Raw genomic sequence first — 14210 nt, forward strand, 5'->3', positions numbered from 1 at the left:
CCAATCGAAGACTGGCTGACTACACAGATTCATGTTCCCAAAAGAGACAGGATAGTGTAAAGTGTCCCCTGTGTTTGACAGGGACAGCAGACAGGAGGGTCTGAGTACCCACAGGACTGGCATGCCCTCAACACATGGGACACAGGCAGAGTGTGTCTCAGAGAACCGGTTTTCCATCACTGTCCTCCCAGGGATTGCTAAAGGCAAAGAGTGGTCAGCATGCCTCAGTCAACCATGGGACAGGCCCCACGAATGGCACTGGCACCCAGGAGCCATCAGCTCCTGAGCACTCAGGAGCTCAGCCTCTGACGCCATTTCTCCGGAAGAATTGGGGCTTCTCAGACAAATGCTGCTACCAGGGCCAGAGCCAGGACAGCAAAAGTGTGGACAGCCAAGGGGTGCCAGAAAATAAGGTGTGTATCAAGAGCACAAGGGCCAGTATGTGAAGAGGCCAAATATGGGAAAGCCCCTAAGAACTTAAAATGCAAACTAGTTATGGTGTAAGATGAAGGAGCACCCTGAGTCTACACTGACACAAATGAGGGAAGAACATGGCAAGTTATGACCCTCATCCAGGACGCTTGCAACATCTCTGTGAGGGAAGGGGACATACACAGAGTGGCAGTGAGCAGGCCACTATGGCATGTAGGGCCTGCCACCTTGCTGTTCACTCCCTTTACTATGCCCTCACTTACTGACCCCGTCTCCACTCATCCACTCAACCCATACTGCTCCAGCCCCCACTGTCCACTCAACTTGCTGCCTCCACTCTACTTGTACAACTCCCCCATCTCCACCTCCACAGTCCACCCCTTCATCATCCCCTCTTCATTTGTACAGCCCCTCCATTGCTGCCCCACCTTGCCATCCCCTCTTCACTTTGTACAGCTCCTCCATCCCCACCTCCACTGTCCACTCACCTTGCCATCATCCCCCCTTCACTTGTACAGCCCCCTATTCCCACCTCCACAGTACCTCACCTAGCCATACTTACTTGTATAGCCTCCCCATCCCTGTTTATTGTCCACTTACACAGCTCCCCATCCTCGGCCCCGCCATGCACTCATTCATGAGCGCCATAGTCCATTCACTCATATAGGCCTACCATCAACTCATTTCACTATTCTCCTACTCCCTCCGTCTCCTCACCTCGTATAACCCTTCAAAGAAGGTGTTCTTGTCCTCCGTGCTCCAGGACTCCCACTGCCGCCGCACCTTCTTGCCCTCCTCCTTGTCACCTCCCGATGACCCTAGGTTCCGGGAGGAGGGGCGTGAGCCCCCGGCAGGGGCAGTGGGGGCAACGACAGGCCCATTTCCAGATGCTGCTCCACTGCTGTCAGTTCCTGGGTGAAAAAACAGCATATGGTGACCTGTTTCAGGGACCCTCTGCCCAGCAGCCCTCACCACCTGCCTTGAATGAGGGTGCTGGAGAAGTCCCCAGGTCCCCACGTGCCTAGCTGACACTTCACAGTACATTCACAGTGAGGAAGAGGAAGATGATAAAGGAGCATTGTCTAAAATGCGCAGAGAGGGGAAAACACGGCCATAGTGACGCTTCAGCCACAATGGGAGTTCAAGGGTCTTCTCTGCTGAGTGGAAACTGCTCTCCAACAAAGCACTTCCACTGGACACACAGGGGTCCACTGAGTTTTGCAGCTGAAGCAACAGTAGCCAGGCTCTAACTCATGGTGACTGCATGCCAAAGAACAGGATGAGGAGAGGGGCTGAACGACGAGTGGGGGATAGGGAAGTGAACTGATGTGGGTACTATACAAGTGAGTGGTCATGTTGTCCAGTCAAGCGTGACCTCCATGATCTCTGCTGTTTGACAACTACTGTCAATCCATCTTCTGGTAGGTTTTTCTCATCTTCACCAACCCTATACCAATACACTCACTTCTAGGACAACTGTAAAGAAACTCACTCGACTACTTTGGGTATTACCAACACATATCTGGCTGGCATTCATGAGTAGAGATGTTCAAGGTGAGGGTCACCTTGGCTGTGACAGTTAAGGTTGTGCGTCCTCTGGGTAGGGCACAATTCTCAATGGTTTGTCAGTTACATAATGACATAATTTGGTAATTACACAATAAGTGGGCTTTCTCCATTTTCACATAGCAACCTGGTGTTTGGAACATAACCATGTTGATAAGAGGTGGATGTATTTTAGAATACAGATCACCGAATGTCTAATAACCCTTAAAATCTTACATATTTCTTGTTAGTTACTAGGTGCCATCAAATCAACTAGGCCTCAGTCATTCTGTAAACAATAAATCTGAACCTTCCCTGCACCATCGTCACTATTTCTGTCACGCTCAAACCCACTGCTGTAACTAGCCACTGTCAATACATCCAGTTGGAGGTCTTCCTCTTTTTTCACTGACCTTTACCATGAAGTTCTTTGTCCAAAGACTCACATCTCCCAACAAAAACATGACCAAAGTGAGACTAAATACATTAATCTGTGGCAAGAGCAGAGTGATCAGGGAGCTAATGTGGCAAGACACCAAATGAGGAGAAACAGCTCCAAGTATCTATTTAATAACTGGAACATGGACTGTAAGAAGTCTGAAGTTGTCAGAAATGAAACAGAACACATACAGATCAACATTCTAGCCATTAGTGAGTTGAGATGGCCTGATATTGGCCATCTTGAATTAGACAAATACATGATCTACTAAGTCAGAAATGACAAAATGAAGAGGAAATTATCAGTCTTGATTCATTCCCATCATCAAAACCTGGTATTCTGATGACCTTGCAACTTCCCTGAAAGCATCAATCCCTACTTGACATCACAATCTTTAACAGCACTGAAAAGGGGAAACTAATAAAATAAGGTGTTCTTGGGGGCCACAGAGATCCCACACTGGGAATCAGGTGAATAGTAGTATTAGCAAGAGTTAAAGGTCATATTTCATGGAAATGTTTTTATAACCTTACGCAGTGCTCTCAACCCAGCTCCTTCCTATCTCAGCACAAATGGGAAGGAACTCTTGGCAGACCCCAGTGACAATCAGAATTTGCTTTTCAAGTGACTGCAGGACCGCAAGATGGGTGAGAAAGGCTCGCTAATTCTGAGGCAGTCCTATAAGAGAAAAACACATGGTAAAAAAGAAGGAAAGCTTTCCGGAAGCAGATGCCAAATACAGACCACTCTAAGAATGCTTTCCTAATGACATCATCACCAGCTTTTCCTAAAGACCCTTAAGCCAAGGCTCAGCATCCAGAACCCTCACCTTCTCAGCATGAGGCTATCTCACAGAGGGCAGGAAAGCTGTCCAGGCCCACAGGAGACCATGAGAAATAAAAGGCAGGCTAACATTTGCTGATCCAGGTATATTTGCTAAGACTCTCTTTAGAAAAACACACAGAAATGGCTCCCAGCAGCTCTCCAGAACAGAGGCTTACCCTTCACTGCCACCTTGTCAGTCCTGCAGATCGTGCACACGCATCTGCACCAGGATCACAGCACACAAAGTGTGTGGAAATGCCCTCGGTCAGCCATCAGAAGCAGAATGTGTTTGTCACACCACAGCTCACTGGGGTCTGAAAAGCCTGTGAGTAGCCATCTAAGGTGCAACTACTGGTTTCTCTTTGTTCCAAAGAAAAAGAAAAGCAAAGATGAATGCAAACAATTTACTAAAAAAGCTACTGCACCATGTAAAATATCAAACTTCCAGAGACTAGATGAACTAGATGGTGCTCAATTATCTCTGCTGATGGCTCTGATCATAGCAAAAGATCTTGGGTAGAAGACACGAAAAAGGTAGACTAGAACTCAAAATAAGAAGGACCATACTTATTTGTTGGTCTGGTGAAACTCCTGAAGCTATGGCACTTAGTTACCCTTTTGTAATAAAACTCACACAAAACCGCCTCCACCACATAGGTAAAGTGCCAGCCAGCCAGCCAGGCCTATAAGATAAGTAACACCAGGAATGCACTCACTTCATAGTACTCCAATTATACAAGATCTAGAGCAGCATTTTCCCAGGGATGAAACACAGAAGGTAGGAGGGGAGGAGGGAGGATGAATGGAAGTGAGAATCACAGGGAAGAAACAGAGAAGAATACAGTTACACTGTGTGGGCTGTAATTAATACCATAAAACAAAATGTGAGTAAATGGCTGAATGGAAACCAGTATGTTCTGTAAACTTTCATCTAAGTCTCAATTTAGATAAAAATTAAAAAGAGAGAAGAATAAAAACTGGCAGAATGAAGACCTTTCACTCTTATGTTAGGAAAGTGCAGTAACAATCACTATCAATTAAGGGTCCGGTCCCCTAAACAAATAATCCTATATACAGAAATCGCTAATTCACTTGCAATTAGCACTATTTACTTTTTTTTTTAAATTTATTTAATGTTAGTTAGCATTAAGTAATCTCCTGGTTCTCAGAAACCACTGAGTTATAAAGACCTGCTCCACAGGATTTTCTTGGTTGTCTTTTCAGAGGAGCACCAGTGGCGTGGCATGAAGCACTTGGATGCTAACTGAAAAGTCAGTGGTTGAAATGCACCAGCTAGCTGATCCTGGAAAGAAAGATGGGGTAGTCTTCTGTAAAAACTTGCAGCTTTAGAATGGGGCAGTTCTACTAGTTCCTACAGGGTAGCTCTCTGTTGGAAATGATTTGATGGCAGTGGGTTAGGCTTGGTTTTGGTAATCATTACACAAACATCTCACCAGTGCTTTTCCCTTCTGGTACCACTGGGGGGGGGGGTAGCTGTCAAACATGTTGTGTGCTTCATTATGATGGTGAAGGTTGTGCATCAACGTGGCTGTCCGTGATGCTCTGATTTGACAATTAAGATGTAGCCATTCCCTTAACAAAATCTGCTTATAATGCAATCATTTCCTTGATGATATAGTGCATGACATAATCATGTCCTGGATGACATCAGCAAAGAAACAGAAAGTTTCATAGGGAGAGTGTGAGCTTTCTAGCTCAATCTGGATGCTGCATCTAACTTGTCATCTCTAGTTCTATGAACCTGAGCCACAGGCCTGCCTTACCTGTCAACCTGGGATCCCTGGGACTCTGCAGCCAGGTGTCAGGAAAAGCCCCTCTCCTGAGGTCTAATCCACAGACCTGGACTTGCCAGCCTCTACAAGCATGTAAGTGAGTTCCTCCAGATAAATCGGTCTTTTTGTACTTATATACAAGCTTCACTTACTTTGTTTCTGGAGAGAACCCAGTCCAGGATAACCACTGAACAATCTTCAAATTGTTATTATGTGCAGTTGAGTCGCTTGCGACTCATAGCAACCCTATGTACAACCCTGAAAACTGCTCTATCCTGTGCCTCCCTTACTGTCTCTGACACACTTACCCTTATTACCCCAGTCAATGAATTAATCCATCTCATCGAGGGTCTTCCTCTCTTGTGCTGTCCCTCCATCCTTCCAAGCATGATGTCCCTCTCCAAGAATCAGTTCCTCCTTGCAACATGCCCAAAGTATGTCAGATGAAGCGTCATAATCCTTGCCTCCAGGGAGCAGCCTGGTTTCATCCTCTCTAGGACAAACTTGTTTGTTCTCCTGCAAGTCCATGGTATATCCAATACTCTTCTCAAGTACCACAGCTCAAAGACATCTATTCTTTCTATGATCCCTAGTCATTGTCCAGGTTTCTGATGCATACCAAGTAACTGAGAAGACTATGGCGTGGATCAGGTGCACTTTAGTCTCCAGACTGACGCTGCTTTTCAGTACTCTGGAGAGGTCCCTGACTGCAGACTTTCCCAAAGCAATCTGTCTTCTGATTTCTTGCCTGTTGATACCAAGAGTGTTGATTGTAGAGCCAAGCAAATTAAAGCTGTTAACAATTTCAATCTCTTACCCATCTATCATAAACCTTCAAATACTAACAAATATAAATAAAAGCTCACTTCCTTGGTCAGACTAGCTATATGGCAGTCAAGTGCTCAGTGGTCACTCCAAGGGCACTACTCCCACGTCCATTACTAACGCACGTATGTGTATTTGCGTGCTCAGTGTCTGATCTAAAGACACTGTCATCTGTGTAGCTGATTATGATGATCATAAAGTGGGAGCCAGGAACTCATGCCTTCTCCTTGGGGCTGATGATCCACTATGCATTTGACAAGGTAGTATTTATTACTCAAATGTGCTTGACATCGCTTAGGAAATGGCACTCCCTCTTCCTGGACAGGTCCAAAGCGTTGCCAGCATGTCTGCGGCTTTGTTAGCCAGCTGTGGTCTCAGTACTCCACACGATCAATGGGGTCAAGTGGGTCCTGGCTTTGTCTTTGGGGACTGAACACATCTTCCCACTGGTTGTAAAGGTCAAGGCTTTTGTGGCTGATCCATCTGCCTCTATGGCCACTAGCCCTATGGCTTCTGCAATCACTGCTGCATTCTGGGCCTTGGTCAAGGCTGAAGCAGAGATGAGTCTGGAGAAGGACGTGGGATCTAGTCTCTGACTGGCAACCAGAGACCAACCAATTCATACATCTTTGCTAGTCAAAAAAAGGCATAAAAGCTTGCTTCTCTTAAATAAAGGCACGGTCACAAAATGAAAGGTTACCAAGCTCAAAGCAGCTCCCAGCCTGCTTTATATTGCTCCCAGTGGGCACTCAGTAGAGAAATGCTGCTCTGGTGTTTCCTGTGCTGTGTGGCAGGTTGGTGAAGCACTCAAACTCAGCAATCAACTGAATTTCCTCACCTGCCCAAACCCACAATGTGACCTGGCTGATAAACCTGGCACTTCCCAAGATGCTTCCCAGAGGTATGATAACTTACACATCTACAGGAATAAATACTCCATCTCATGCACATCTAATGGATCACGGATGTTTGTGTTCTGAGGTGAAGAGCCACCTGACTTAGTCCGCTACTGCTGTTATAATAAGGATACCCGAGGTGGATTTAGGGTGTTGGCTCTAGGAGAAGGCCTACTCTCTTTGTCAGCTGTGGAGGAACACCTTTCAGTATCTGTCCACCAGGCATTCCTTGGAGATTGCCATGTTTACTGGCCTTCCCTGGTGCCAAGGACGTTCCTCGCCAAGGAGCTCAAGTCCATATAGACACACTCCATTACTGGCAGTTCCTTCTTGGTGATACTGAGGTCTCCCCTCTTAGCTCACCTTCCTTTTTATTTCTAGTGAGAGAAAAGGGATAACACACCATACCCTAGTGAAACTTCTCTTTTGGGGATCAGGGTATGTTGCAGTCCACATTTAATACTCCTATAACTCTTTGGCTTATCATCTCATGGGAAATCATTATATACATCTATTTTGGGGATCACATATGTTAAGCCATGAGGTCTTTTAGGACTCACTGTCTCAAACATGGCCCTCAAATACAAGCTCCACTGACCCAGAGCCCCTATTCCTCATATATTTTCACTAAAAGAGGTCTGCCCCCTACTCACTCAGCACCATCCATGACAGAGGACTTTAGAGTCATTCTCAAAACACCAGGAAACATTTGTTAATGTCTCTCCTTCCAAGACATGGCACTTGCTAGGAAGCCCGACAGTCACAGGTTGGGTTTACTTTCACCAGCCCACACTGGCATCAGATGAACCTGACAGTGACTTAAGTTTGTAAAAAATTCTGTAATCGAGATGTCTTGCTGAATTTTAAGATTTTAGAAAGGAGATGTGGAACTGGTAGTCCAAAATAAGAATGAACAATCAGGGCAGGGAAAGCAGAATTCAAAGCTTTCTGAGCTGGAAGGGATTTTGGAGGTAGAAAGTAAGATTCACCACGGTGGCTGTCAAAGAAGGTACAACATTGTAAGTGGTTCTGATGAGGTTCACAAGGCAGTTAAAACTCACTTTTGAGGGATGGGTCCTCTTTCTGGTGTTTCCAAAACAACAGAGCCTCAACAGAAGAAAATAAAGCCACTTTAACATTCAGAGAATAACATCTCAAATCACCACACTTAACACCTTTGTTAAAGAAAAGCAGAATCACAAAAAAATCACAGCAGAAAGTGAGCGTGGCATCTGATCCTGAACCTTGGAAGAAGCAGCAGCTGCACAGCTTTGCTGCTGGCTCACGTGCCCAGGGCTGTTGCTCAAGTGCAGCAGTAGCTCCAGGAAGCTGGATCAGAGAAATGCTGGTAGAACGCAACAACGAACACCCAGGAACATCCACCGTCAGCCCAGAAAAAATCCAGGTGAAAATGGGAGGTGACAGCTAGCAGGAGAGAGGGAGGCAAGCAAGGAGAATGGAGGAGGACAAAGACTGGTCAGCAAGATGGTTTTCTCCGCAAGAGTCAATGTCAGCACTCCGGCTCTGAAAAGTCAGCACCCAAGAAACACATGATGAAATGAGGCCCCCAGGACAGGACCTCAACTGTAAGCCTGAGAGCACCACCCTTATCTTACTCCCAAGTCAAGACCAGGCCTTGAGCAGCAGCCACCTGGGAGCCCTCTGTGCTTCCAGTTCAGTACCCACCTCCATGCCAGTCCTGCCCACTCCCAGAAACTCCTAGAGTCCCAAGACAGGTGCTCTATAATAAAGCTACCTCACTACCATCAGGCCTTGAAGGATTCTGTGTGTGCGCGCATGCGCGCACACCCCCCACCCCCCCATACACCAGAAGCCATCTATGGAGCCCCAGCCTCTACATCAGCAGCTCTCAGGATCTAAGATGTGATTCCTGTGGCACAAAGTGGTCACCTGCATGCCAGACGTCTGTTTGCTGTCTTCTCAGTGAGGATGGCCTTTCTCTCAGCTGGACTTCCAGTTCAAAAGACATCATCTCCCACAACCAACCAACTACAATCTCACAGTTTATATTAAAATGTCTTCTCTGCTCATCAAGTAATGGGAAATATTTCTCCTCACAGGAAGGTCATTTTTGACATCCTACTGGCCCTGACTCTCCCAGGTGCACAGCTGCTCTGCTAGCCTTTCCCATTGTGTCCTTTGACACAAGAACACAATAGCTATTGGATGTACTGAGATGTCCTGCACCACCACCCATGACAGAGTTGCTACTCTCCTGAAACCATTCACTTTTAACTCCGTACCTTCACATAAGCCATAATTAAAACACAGTGTACCATGTAAAATCAAAATTCTAGTCTATTTGGTTGGTGAAAGGTAATTCTGCTGTTGGATACCATAGAAACTACATTAGCTCTAAAAGTAAAGTACAATGAATGAAGTCTTTAGAAGTTACAGTCAGAAACCAAGCACTCAAATGCTGTTCTGTCAGGGTGTACATACACGTGAATGCATTTATGTATTACCTATGAGCTCTACCCTGGTGACGCAGAAGTTAAGTGATCAGCTACTAAACAAAAAGGTAAAGATTTCGTGGTTTGAATCCACCAGATGCTATGCTGGAGAAGGAGGGGCAATCTCCCCCGTGCCATTCAGAGCCTAGTCAATGGAACACAAGAACGGGAAAAAAAGGCAAGGATTTGAAACCACCAGCTGCTCCCTGGGGGAAAGATGCAGCAGTCTGCTCCTATAAACAGCCTCGGAAAATCAACATGGCAGTTCTACTCGGTCCTACAGTGTCTGGATGAATCAGAATCGATGACAGCAAAGGGTTTGGTTTTGAAGGGGCATGTCCACATATGCATGTATGAAAAAGCAGCACTGCTTCATCTCTTTATTTTCAAGCTGGGACCATGTGAAGGCAGAATGTCAGGTCCATCCTCTAAGCATTTCCACTACTGCTCCTGATTGAAGATCAACATGTGTTCATATCAACGTTGGTGAGCGTGCAAGGGCAGTGGCAAGTCTATGGGCACCTGACTTCACTTCATCTAAATCTGTCTGGTCTGCTGGATGGATTCAAATGGTCAGCTGTCAGCTTGTGGTTGAGTGCCACCTGTTTGTGCCACCCAAGTCCCCTGTGTATGTCCCCACAGGCATCACTGATGATCAGCACAGCTGATCCAACCCAACTCTACATTTCATGCTTCACCAAGAAGCTTGGTTCATGGTCTCCTTGGCCCCACCCACTCCGTCTTGCCTTCTCCTCTGTAGCCTGGCTAGACTCCTGACTGACCAAAAGCGTGTGTTTGCTGCCTGTCAGGAGGATATATGGGTCGCCATATTGTCCAAGGAACGCGGCATTATCCAGGTTCTCAGTTGTGTGCTGGACAGTCGGCAGGAGTGCAGCCCTTGCTGCTACTCTTTCCTTCCTAGATGTGTGGACTCCCAGGAAAACTCAGTGTCACAACTCAAGCCACAGTAGTATCCACAAATGCTTCCTTTTATCACCTGGGCAGCAAGGATCTGAGGGCTCAGCAGTCTGGTGCCAGAGAGCACACAGTCTGTTTGTTGGAGGGTGGGCACTGGCGACCTTAAATGGGCAGGTCATGGGCCAAGTCAGGAGGCTGCATCTTTGTCGCAGGAGATAGCTATAACGCTTTTTGTGTGGACACTGCCCATGAATTCTCTGAGGTAGGAATGGGGGCCAGGCTGAGCAGAGGTCCCAGGCTACAGAACCATCCAAACATTAGAGGCATTGCTGACCAGGATGTGCAGCCAACCTCAGGATCAGCCAGAAGCATTCTTCACAAGAGTCCTTCACCCCAGACTTGGGTACCTGTAGCTCTTGGTGCCCATCTTCCCAGAAGGGAATCTGAGAGCCCAGGCCTGGCTGGGCAGCATGTGTAGTCACACAGAGGTACTATGTGGCTGGTGGCAACTTTGCAGGCCAATTCGTGTATTTCAGTTGCTGGATGAGCCCTTCTGACCATAACACCAGCCCCTGAGCCCAATTGTCCCAGGTTAAAATATATCTTATGCCAGGTCTATTAAAAGCTTCAATGCTACCATATTATTACACCAACAACATGAGCAATGAAAGCAGCACTATAGCTTCCTATGCACTATGTCCATACAATATGTGTATATGCATTTTTTCCACAGAAGTGCTATGTACAGAGATACAGTAGGTGTAGCCCTCAAAGTTACGCAAAAAGTCCAAACCAAAAAAACCCTGCTGTCCAATCGATTACAACTCAGAGCTATTGCCCATCAGTTTTCTAGGCTATAAATTTTAAAGATAAGAAATTGCCAATCTTTCTCCCATAAGCAGCTGGTGGATTAAAATTGCTAGACTTTCTGCAAGAGGTACAACGTAGTCATGCAATACACTTAAACCAGAGCAAAATCTGTACCTTGGTTACCAATTCCTTTGCCATGCCTACACCAGACTATGACAGCCAACTTCAGTAGATTCCCAAGAGGGTATTACCATCCTCCTTTCTTGGACAGGGGCTGAGGCAGTAATGGAAAACAGCTGGGTTGATGTCACCCTTAGTATCCACCAGTTTACTCAGCCCAAGAGGGCACAGCTTAGTGGCCTTCCTCAAACTCCTGCCTAGTCTCTGACCCTCCTCTCCTGTACAGCCTCTGCCTGCAGCCCCTATCCTCACGGCATGTGCTTTCTCCCTCACAAAAGACCACTGCATGGCACTTAGTCAATTTAAGGCACAATGAATGAGTCTATGCAGAATAGAACAACTGGACCAAGTCTGAGGCTGTGACCTTTCACAAGCAAAACTGCCTAGTTTGTCTTTTGAGGAGCTCTGGATGGACTCCTCTTGCCACCAAACTAATTTCCATCAAGTAAGTGGATCTAATTCAGTGACTCTGCAGGACAGAGTAGAACTGCCTGCCCTGTAATTTCTAAGGCTATAATCTTTCTATGAGCTCCCACAGAGCAGCTGGTGGGTTTGGGCCACTGACTTTTTGCTTACCAGCCTGCTGCTTTTACCACGATACTAACAGGGCCCCTAATCAGCCAAAAGGAAATCCTGATGACAAAGAAAACCCCGATGACTTTGCTTCCATTCACCATCATGGAAATGACATTATTTTCCTGTAAAACTTTTGAAAGGCCAGTTATGTCCATTTCCTTGCCAGACTATGGTCACAATCCTAGGGAGAAGGGAGATGCAGGTCCTAGAGGGTCTGGTGGTCTGCTGTGGCTGCCTAACCTCATCCTAGATGCTCAACACTCAAAGGCTCAGAGGCTGACTTCTTTCAGCAAGGTATGTGTCTTCAGTGGCAGAGAGGTGTGCCCACAGGACTCAGGAAGCCTATGAGAGCAGAACAGCCAAGAGGAGGCTGGATGCTGACAGAGAAGTTGCAGGACACCGAGGGCCTTGCTTCCTCCTCCTTTCCCACAGGCTAGCTTGTTGCAGTTTCATTACTTTTTAAAAGTGGAAGAAGAGAAGATCTTTGCTTGCTAACATAGGAAAGCACTGATATTATAAGGATTACGCACCTACATAGAGATCCATTGGCATCAAAGTCAGTTCCTATTCATGAGATCCTCCACTGGGCTTCTGGGGCTGTAAACCTTTATAGGAGGAGACTACCTCCCTTCTCACACTCTCAAAGAGCACCTGGTGGACTCAAACTGCTGATGTTTTGGTCAGGAGCATAACATGTAAGGCACCAAGAGCTCCTCTATCAGAGGCAGAAATAAATTTGCATTTCCCAGTTTCTAAACACACTAAAAAGTCAATTGTTCCATGCCACACGCTGGGATAAAAACCAACAAGAAGTGCCATCGGAGACCTCAATGACAGGATAGGAGAGAGATGCTCATCCGGAAACCTTCTTCACCTGGAAGGTCACCCCACAGACACACCAACAAAACTTCCCCTTCCCATGCTGAGGAATGGCTCACTCAGAATGAGTGTTTACCTCTACTGCACCATCAGAAGGTGCCCCCGTGGCATAGTGGATTGCTGCTAAAATAAAAGCCAGTGGTTTAAATCCACCAGCTACTATAAAGGACAAAATGGCAGTCTCCTACTCCTGTAAAGATTTACAACCGCAGAAGGTGACAGAGGACCACCATTTTGTGGTGGGTTTGATTTTGGGGTCTTCACCTTCCCAGAAAAAACTTAACTTTCAGGGCAACACTTCATAAGAACACAGCATTCGTACTGTCCTGTGTCACAGATGAGGGCCCTCATGTGAATAAAGAGCAGAGCAGGTTCAAGATGCGGTGAGAGGACACGGTAGCAGGGCAGAGAGGGGAGGCCACTGGACTCTGAGGTCAGAAACCATAACTCTCAAGGACACTTAAGAGGGTGACATGGAATAGAGTTGTATCGTCTCAAAAAGTCTTTAACTCATAATAACTCAACAAACGTCTCCTACATAAGACACTTTTTCATTCATGAAAGACACCTCTTAGCTCACATCTATAGGGACAAGTAATACTAATGCTGCTATTCTGGAAGCCAGACTCGACAGGCAGTATTTGGCCTCAGTCCCCAAAATGGCTTCTCCACAGCTCCAATGAGGTTTGCTTTCAAAACCCAAGACCACCTAAGGAATTTATGCTGTTGAGTCTGAACTGACTCATAAATGACTTTCCAGAAGATTTTCAGAGGCTGTAAATTGCACAGTAATGTCCCATTTTTCCTAAGAAATCACCAGTGGATTTGGTTAACAGCACAATCCCCTACAAAATTCCCTATAGAATTTAAATGACTATTTTCCAGGAGACAAGAAGGAAGGGAAATTCACAGAGAACAACAATACTTTTGCTATTTACACAATATGAGGCAAACTTGGCCTGAGGCAAAGATTAGGGAAAAAAAGTTTAACAGTGGGCCCTGAGGAGGAAAAGACCCCTAGATCTTAGTGGTTCAGGATTCCTTGGGCTATTGGGAGGGCACCCAGGAGGTGAAGACATGCTCAATCACCTCAGTATACTAGGTGGAGAACTGCTGGCTGGTGTAGCTTTCCACTGCCAGACATTGTACCAATGGTCCCCTGGCCCTGGCCAGGTGAGGTCCTCTGGAGGCCTCTGTAAACTTGATGGCCCTCATTCAGTTACATCCAGCCTCCCATCCACACCAGCTCCACACTCACAAATGAGCCCAAATGGAGCCCACAGACCTCCCCTGCCAGTCTCTCACTGACCATTCCCTCACAAGTCTGGAAAGTCCAGGCCCTTGCTGCTCTCCCTCTTTCCCTTGCTGCACCCCCATGGCAAGGGTCTGGGAAAGATACACAATAGATATTTCCTCTTCCCGTTTCCAAGACATTGCTTGCTGCTTAAAGTAGCCTACCACACAAATCTATCCATCACTCTTTGCAGGGGGCCAAGGGGGATAGGAAAGACAGACCATAAGGAATCCATTATGCTTGCCCAAAAGATGAGACTTCCCAATTCACTACTGTTGAGCCGATTCAAATTCACAGCAACCCCACGGGAAAGAGAAGAGCTGC

At 46.4% G+C, this 14210-nt stretch overlaps 1 protein-coding gene across 1 annotated transcript in view; it reads right to left on the reverse strand.

Moving 5' to 3' along the window:
- The window catches only part of CRAMP1L (Crm, cramped-like (Drosophila)), a 42498-nt gene that overhangs the window by 27106 nt on the left and 1182 nt on the right, over nucleotides 1-14210 (reverse strand). Inside the window, exon 2 of the mRNA XM_006901904.1 lies at nucleotides 1150-1343. Within this exon, the coding sequence (XP_006901966.1) occupies nucleotides 1150-1343 (194 nt within the window). The remainder of the gene's footprint in view (nucleotides 1-1149; nucleotides 1344-14210) is intronic.

Source organism: Elephantulus edwardii, unplaced genomic scaffold (genome assembly GCF_000299155.1).
Source record: "Elephantulus edwardii isolate Elephantulus edwardi_28Jun2011 unplaced genomic scaffold, EleEdw1.0 scaffold00350, whole genome shotgun sequence".
In the NCBI taxonomy this organism is placed as follows: Eukaryota; Metazoa; Chordata; class Mammalia; order Macroscelidea; family Macroscelididae; genus Elephantulus; species Elephantulus edwardii.